The following is a 6,961-nucleotide window of genomic DNA, read 5'->3' on the forward strand; positions in this document are numbered from 1 at the left end:
TCACGGTCCAAGAGTGCCTCAAAAATGTCCAGTGCCATTTTAACCTTGCAGGATATTCAGTCAATAAGATGGTTACCCTAAGCAGGCATTGGGCCACTTGCATATGGTAATAAATTGGCTAACACTTCTTCAGGAAGTTGAGTAAATTAGCGCTCGGCCTGCTTCCACTCCAGTTTTCCCGAGTGGAAGTTGCCTATCCAGCCACCACCAGCAAATTGGTAAGTTTATTTATTTTGAATTTCGTGTATTAACAGGAGGACCAGGATTCAATTCTTAGCTCCACAGCAACCACGCCATTTGCTATTAGCCACTACTTGCCACCTTCTTCTGGGCTTTGGAGAAGGCAATGATCCTTCAGGGCAGTACAGCCAGGATTGTGCCAACAGCACTGCAGTTCATTCCGATGTATGGGATAGGGTTACAAAATACAGCTGCAGTGATGGAGGCAAGGAGTGTAGGTATGCAATTCTGAGACCACAGATGTGAGCCAAGAAAGGTATGTTGCTTCCTTCCCCTGGCAGTTGCCTGAGTCTACGTGTCAATCAGTCAAGGCAGTGCAAAATTCAGCTCTTGAAATATAGCAGGATGATAGGTGTTGATATTATTGGAAGAAGTCCAAATTCCAATGGGAACCTCCCAGTCGAGGAGCATGCATTTCTGGGTCACGCAAGCAATTTTAACTTTGCAAGTAAACTAGGCTTTGGAAATCTGTACACATTGGCACAAATTTATTTATTTTTTTATTCTCTTTTTTCAGGAGCTTTGTCTTCTCGCCCTTTCCTAACTGGCTTTGAAGTGAGTGGCTTGCTGGGCCATTTCAGAATCAACCACATTGGTGGTGACCTGAAGACCAGACCGGGGAGAGATGGTAGATTATTAAAGGACATTAATGAACCGGGTGGGTTTCACAACAATCCAATAAATTCACAATCATCTTTATTAATCTGAATTAATATCCCACAGCTGCTGTTGTTTAAGCACTGCGTCACCGGTGTTCCCACATTGCAACAGGAATTGCATTCCAGAAGTGAAGTGCTAGGAGGTCGTAAAAGGTTCAATTAATCGTTACTCATGCACAAGACTTGATAGTGATTTTTAAAGAAAATAGCATGCTAAATTTATTTAGCAGAGAATAACTGGTAAACCAGAGGGAAATTAACACCTTTAAGAAAAGAAGGCACAAAAGAATCAACAAGAACGTCAGAGACTGTATTTTAAAAAGGCACAGAGTTAGTGCTGGTCCAGTAGAGGGCACTCTTTAGACCTTGAGCCAATCCTGAGTAGGAATGATTTATTTTCCATATCGTGCCCAGAAAGTCTTTGAGGCCTTGGGCCTGAGCTGACCTATGGCCTATACAGTGACCACTATTGCTGCAATCCTGGTGATACCATGAGGGCGTATAGTTGTAACAAGACATGTTTCATCAGTGATTTCCCGAAAAATAGTTACAAATTCCTGCACTTTTTTAAATGACATTTAAAAAATGTGCACAAACTGCAGTAAACCTGTTTTTTTCAGATTCATGTACAGTTGTGCATTAAATGCTAGAAGAATATATCCACTCCTGTACATATGATTTCAAAAATGCTCAAGGATCTTTTTTGTACAAATAACAGCATCTGTGGAGAGAGAAACAAAGTTAAAGTTTCAGGAATGTGACTCTTGTCAGAACTGGAAAAGTTAGAAAATGAGTGTGTGCTCAGAAGGCTGATGGCATTCATGGGCAATGTGAGATGTACAAGAGCCACTATTGTGGAGAGGTGTTTTTGTGAGGTTGTAGCATTGGAAGAAGCCATAGAAATAGGAAAGGGTGAGGTCATGGAGCCAACTGGACACAAGGATGAGAATTTTATGATTGAGACTTTGGTGCACTGCAAACCAATGTAGCTCAGCAAACAAAAGGGAACAGGTGTAGGGGACTGGTGTGGATCCAGTTATCAGCAGTAGAATTCTGGATGAACTCAAGGTTTTGGAAGGTGAAAGATGGAAATATAATTAGAACACTGGAATATTTGGGTCTTGAATTAACAAAATCATGAATGAAGGTTTCATCATGTGAGTCTGGAGTGGAGACAAGAAATGTCAGAGGTAGCAGTGGGTAGTCTTTGAGATGGAAAGGATTGATAGCTTAGCTCGTGGTCAGATAGGGTACCAAAACTGAGAACAGCTTGAGACTGGACAAGTGAGAAAGATAGAATCGATGGCTTGGGAACAGATTATGGGGTGAAAGTAGAAGGTAGCAGCTTCCAGTTTCTCAGTGCTTAATTTGAGGATATCGCTGATGTCCAATGCAGGATATCAGCTAATCAATGTGGCCTTATGGAAGGTGGAAAGGTCAAGAGGGAATTGGTGGTAAGTGGGAGCTGGATATTGTTAGTGGATATATAGAGCCTGGCATCCTACCTGTGGATCATTTGTTAAATTGGCAACCTGTAGATATTTCGTATTTCCCTTTTGTTTATATCTTTGAATATAAACCAGGGAAACCTGATAATACGGGAGGTTTTTCTTTCCCCTTAGAAGATCCATTTAAAGTGTTGTTTCACTACACTGGCAACAGTTTGCTATGATTTGCAGTCTGTATTTTACTTCATGTGTGCTGATCGCTCTTATTGCAATGATAGTCTGAAGACTGGTATCAATATTTTATTGTTTTCATGAATATTATTATCTTTCTAATACCATGCGATAATCAAAAAAAATTAATCCAAAAGCTTAATTTTGAAATTGTAAACTCTTGCAACCATTGGTTTTGCGTTGAGGCCGATTTAAGAAGAAATACTGGAGGCCGTTCTGAGCAGTATAGTGGAGTTTGATGCTGCAGAGAGAGTTATTAACTTACTTCAAGACCTCTCCTGCCAGTTCAGCCAATGTTTTGCACCTGAAACGATCTGCAGAATGCAAGGATTGGTACTGCTGTTTCATTTCTGACACTCCCACCTCCCCATTGCCCTAAAAAAATCAGAATACCAAAGGTCATTTGTTTCAAAACCACCCTCGCTTAAACTCCCCCCCCCCCCCCCCCCTCCCATGCAGACTTTCCACGGGCTATGAATGAAGAGGACATGCAGACTTCGAACGCCAAATCCCCTTTGGGGGCCGGGATGTTCCCGTGCACAAAAATACGGTAACGATCGGGGCTTTCCCAACATTTTCGCACAGCTTCCGAGTGGTTCAGTCACTCTCCACCAGAAGTTGACCGCGAAAGAAAAAGGAAAAAGAAAACTCTCCAAAATGTTACCCCAACAAAACCCTCTGAATATGTTGAGGGATCAATATGTATGCATTAGAGGCTCAGCCCATACTGGGGGTAGTGGTGGGAAAGGGGGACTCGAATTCCTGTGCTCTGCCCCTTACTTGCGGACCTTCCGTTGCTCAGTGAACTGCACACACCAGCGGGGGTATTTTCCCTCATTTCCCCACTCTGTACACTTTGTTCTCTTTCTAATTGAACGTACTTGCCACCCTCTGGAATTTCCCAGCGAAAAGCACAGAGCCTTTGCGTGACTGGAGCAAAGGGGAAGGCGGAGACAAGAAACCACGCCCAGCAAAAAAATCCCCGAAATGCGAAGTTTTAAAGCTGTTGCAGCGACGAGAAGCCACTCAAACGCGACGGAGGAGCTCGCTGGTTTGGGAGATATTGGCATTTCTTGTCTCTTTTTTTTGGCTCTTGTTCTTATTGCTTTTTCCCGCTACCACCCCATTCCCGTCCCTCATTCGCGGGGAAAACTTTTCCTACTGCTCGAAGCATGGCCGATTCCGTCTTGTTTAACAATTGCATCGATGGCTTGGATCAGCATCTCCGAGGGAAGGGGAAGCTGGACGCTGCGAGCGGAGCGCTGCAGAGCGGCGGCGGCAGCAAGCTGGCCGGGCTGTGCGAGGAGCGCTGTGACAGCGGCATCGGCTCTATGAATGAGAGGGATGAGGAGGTGCTGCGGGAAATCAGGGAACTCAGCCTGACCGACAAGCCCGAGGCAGCCCAGTCTTGGAAAGACTTCGTCTCGGAGGATGGAGACACGTAAGTCATTGGGAGGTTATTGCCTTTAAGTAGTTTGCAATTGCTTGGTAAAAGGAATATTAATGCATCTTGCTCCAAAAACCTTGGGTTGGTGAAAGTGCATCCAAAACTCGCTTGGAAAGAAAACGCACGTATTCCACTAACTCAGCACTTTAACTAGCGCTGAAAGTTTCTAAACTCCTACGAGTGAAAAAACAAAATGCGGAGTTCAGAACAAGTTGGAAAATTTATGCTTAATTGACGGGGGGGGGAAGGTTTATTCCAATTTAATTTCTTTTTCAGATTAAAATGTCTTTGAGTAAAGTTTTGAGTTGAGTTAATCCCCTTGTTTTGGGGGAAGGGAGGAAGGAGCTGATTAAGAAATTGTTGAGAACACCATGTTCTGACTGTAGAGGCGCTGGGCGGTTGTAGTTCTGTCTGAGCCTGGAAAGTCCCTGCAGGTGGCCAACCTCTGGTTCACTGATAAATATTTAACAGTGTGGAAAGTACCCAAAAAAACCGAGCTTGCGCAATCCTGGAGAGTTCCGTCACTTGCCGTGAGTTACGGTGTCACCTCCACCCCGCGCCTCCATGGCCCAAGGAGCAAGCTTTAACGTGTCATTTTCCTCCTTTTAGGTTTCTGCATCTGGCGATCATCCACACTGCAAAGGATGTTGTGTTCCAGATCCTTAAAAATACCCAGGATGGGGATCCGTATCTTCACCGCCAGAATAACCTGAAACAGGTAAATATTTGCGACCTTTTGCAAGTTTGTGCATTTTTTGTAGTAATATTAGCTCGCGTTTTATGCTCAGCGTTGTTTTAAATTTGATACTTTAGAGACTGAATGTAGATTATTATAAAGAACTGAGGAGCAGCTGAAAGGGGCGGTTTCCTGAGGCTGGAAAGTCCCTGGTGTATTAATAAATGCTTTAACTGACAAATGGAACAAATTAGCCCCCCCCCCCCCACACACACACACACACACATTTCAGTTTTCCTCTGTTCTATTGTTTTCAGTATTCTCACTGGAATGGTTCACCTTTTTTTCCCCCCAGAGTGCCATGCATCTGGCAGTGATCACGCAACAGACTGATGTGCTGCAGGCTTTGCTTTGGGCTGGAGGAGACCTGGGATCGAGGGACATTAATGGAAACTCACCTCTGCACATTGCTTCTGAGACGAATCTGTTCGCTTGTGTACAAATCATCAACGAATCCTGCACAAGGCATGATATCCGAAGCCTCCTGGATAGCAAGAACTACAATGGTACAGTTATCTATTACTTCTACAGCTTCAATAGGAATGCTTTTTTTATTTTTGTATCTTTAAATTATAAATTGACACAAAATATAACATTGGATATTTTTAAAGAAAATACTATTTTATACAGTATTTTTTAAACAATAATATGGAATTTAACTTTATTGAAAATGTAATGGGATTAAACATCTTTGGTGAATATTGGTTGGTTGCAACATTTAACTGTTTCTGCTTTTTCTATTTCAGGTCTTACATGTTTGCATTTGGCAGTGAAAAACAGACTTCCTGATATGGTGAAATATTTAATTCAGCTAGGAGCTGATATTAATGCTCAGGTAAATTGATAGTTCACTTTCTAATTGACAGTTGTCTCTCAATAGTTAATATATTGACTAATGATTTTACAAATTTCTCTTGCATGTCAATAACCACAAGGTGTGCTGTTTCTCCACAGGAACCATCCAGTGGTAGGACTGCGCTTCATCTTGCAGTGGAGGAGCAGGATGCTGAAATGGTGTCATTGTTGGTGCGGTGTGGAGCAGATCCCAATGTCCTGATGTACAATGACTGTACACCATACCACCTGACCTTGGGAAGGGATAATTTGAGAATCCAGAAGGAACTTATTAATGTGACAGATCCATCCTTACAGATTTTGTATGAAGATAATCAGATGTGGGATTATGAATCATGTGACTGGGAGGTGAGTGAGCTGGAAGAAAGTTATCCAACCATGAAATGTTTAAAAGCCACACTTTAGTAATTAATGATGTACACAATAAATTTGTTTACTGTGTGGACTAAAACCATTACTTTAGATCATTTGTATAATGTGAGGTGAAATACGTTTGCCACCAAAATTGTTGCTAATGTGTAATTCATTATTTTCCAGGTTCCTTTCTCATATGATGACTGCATAATTGGGGGACAGCCACTTGGGTACTGAAGATGATCCCTTTACACATTGCTACTCTGAACTTTCTGTACTTCAATTCATCTAGAGAGTTGGAGATGTGTATTGAAGCATGGTTACCCAATCATCTAATTTGATGAGAAACATCAATGACAGACACTAATATTTTCAAGTCATGCAGCTGGGTGCCCATGTATCTTAAATAATTGTTAATGTAATTAAAGAATTATCCAGAAGCAGAGAATGTGATGTTGTAAGTTATAGATGTAGAATGAGATCTTCCAGTATAAAGGGATATACTGAATGCACTGTATTCTCAATTACATGCAATAGATGACTGAAATATGTAAATCTTCCTATAATTGAGATATTGTGCATATTTGTAATGTATAAAAACTGTAAATATGTAAAGTACTGTAAATACTGTACATTTTCTACTTGCGAGAATATTTGATACAGCCCTTTGTTATTTATTTTTGTCAAATAAAGAATATGAAAAGTTTAAAGTTCCTTGCTATTGAAACTAAGTTTGGGTAACATTTCACTGACTCTCAAATATTATCCATTTTAGCTTTCACTTCGTAGAATCTGTGGCATTGCACCTCTCAAAATACCTTTGTGGTGTTCTCAGTACAAAACAGCCAAGTATTCTCATGACAAATGGAGGAAATTTATTGAATAACACAGTGGGCAAAGGATTAGCATAAACTTCCATTACTGCTGTGTATGCAGGAATGAAGTATCATACATAGTTGGTCACCGTACAAAAGCATTCCAAAAGACTAGC

General features: G+C 41.5%; 1 protein-coding gene across 1 annotated transcript; it reads left to right on the plus strand.

The window, feature by feature from the left end:
- The first annotated feature begins 3,593 nt into the window (after nt 1-3,593).
- On the plus strand, nt 3,594-6,680 carry nfkbiab (nuclear factor of kappa light polypeptide gene enhancer in B-cells inhibitor, alpha b). The gene is made up of 6 exons (XM_052017714.1): nt 3,594-4,019; nt 4,635-4,743; nt 5,057-5,267; nt 5,508-5,596; nt 5,716-5,964; nt 6,154-6,680. Exons 1-6 carry the CDS (start codon nt 3,751-3,753, stop codon nt 6,205-6,207), a joined length of 981 nt encoding a protein of 326 aa, XP_051873674.1. The 5' UTR covers nt 3,594-3,750; the 3' UTR covers nt 6,208-6,680.
- The last annotated feature ends 281 nt before the right edge of the window (nt 6,681-6,961 follow it).

The sequence above is a fragment of the Pristis pectinata genome, chromosome 1 (assembly GCF_009764475.1).
Source record: "Pristis pectinata isolate sPriPec2 chromosome 1, sPriPec2.1.pri, whole genome shotgun sequence".
In the NCBI taxonomy this organism is placed as follows: domain Eukaryota; kingdom Metazoa; phylum Chordata; class Chondrichthyes; order Rhinopristiformes; family Pristidae; genus Pristis; species Pristis pectinata.

Excerpts from the sequence above, each read along its gene's own strand:
- nfkbiab (XM_052017714.1), top strand. The coding sequence starts at position 3,751 with ATGGCCGATTCCGTCTTGTTTAACAATTGCATCGATGGCTTGGATCAG. Across the intron at positions 5,268-5,507 it reads GGATAGCAAGAACTACAATG|GTCTTACATGTTTGCATTTG; the intron begins GTACAGTTATCT and ends TTTCTATTTCAG. Across the intron at positions 5,965-6,153 it reads ATGAATCATGTGACTGGGAG|GTTCCTTTCTCATATGATGA; the intron begins GTGAGTGAGCTG and ends ATTATTTTCCAG.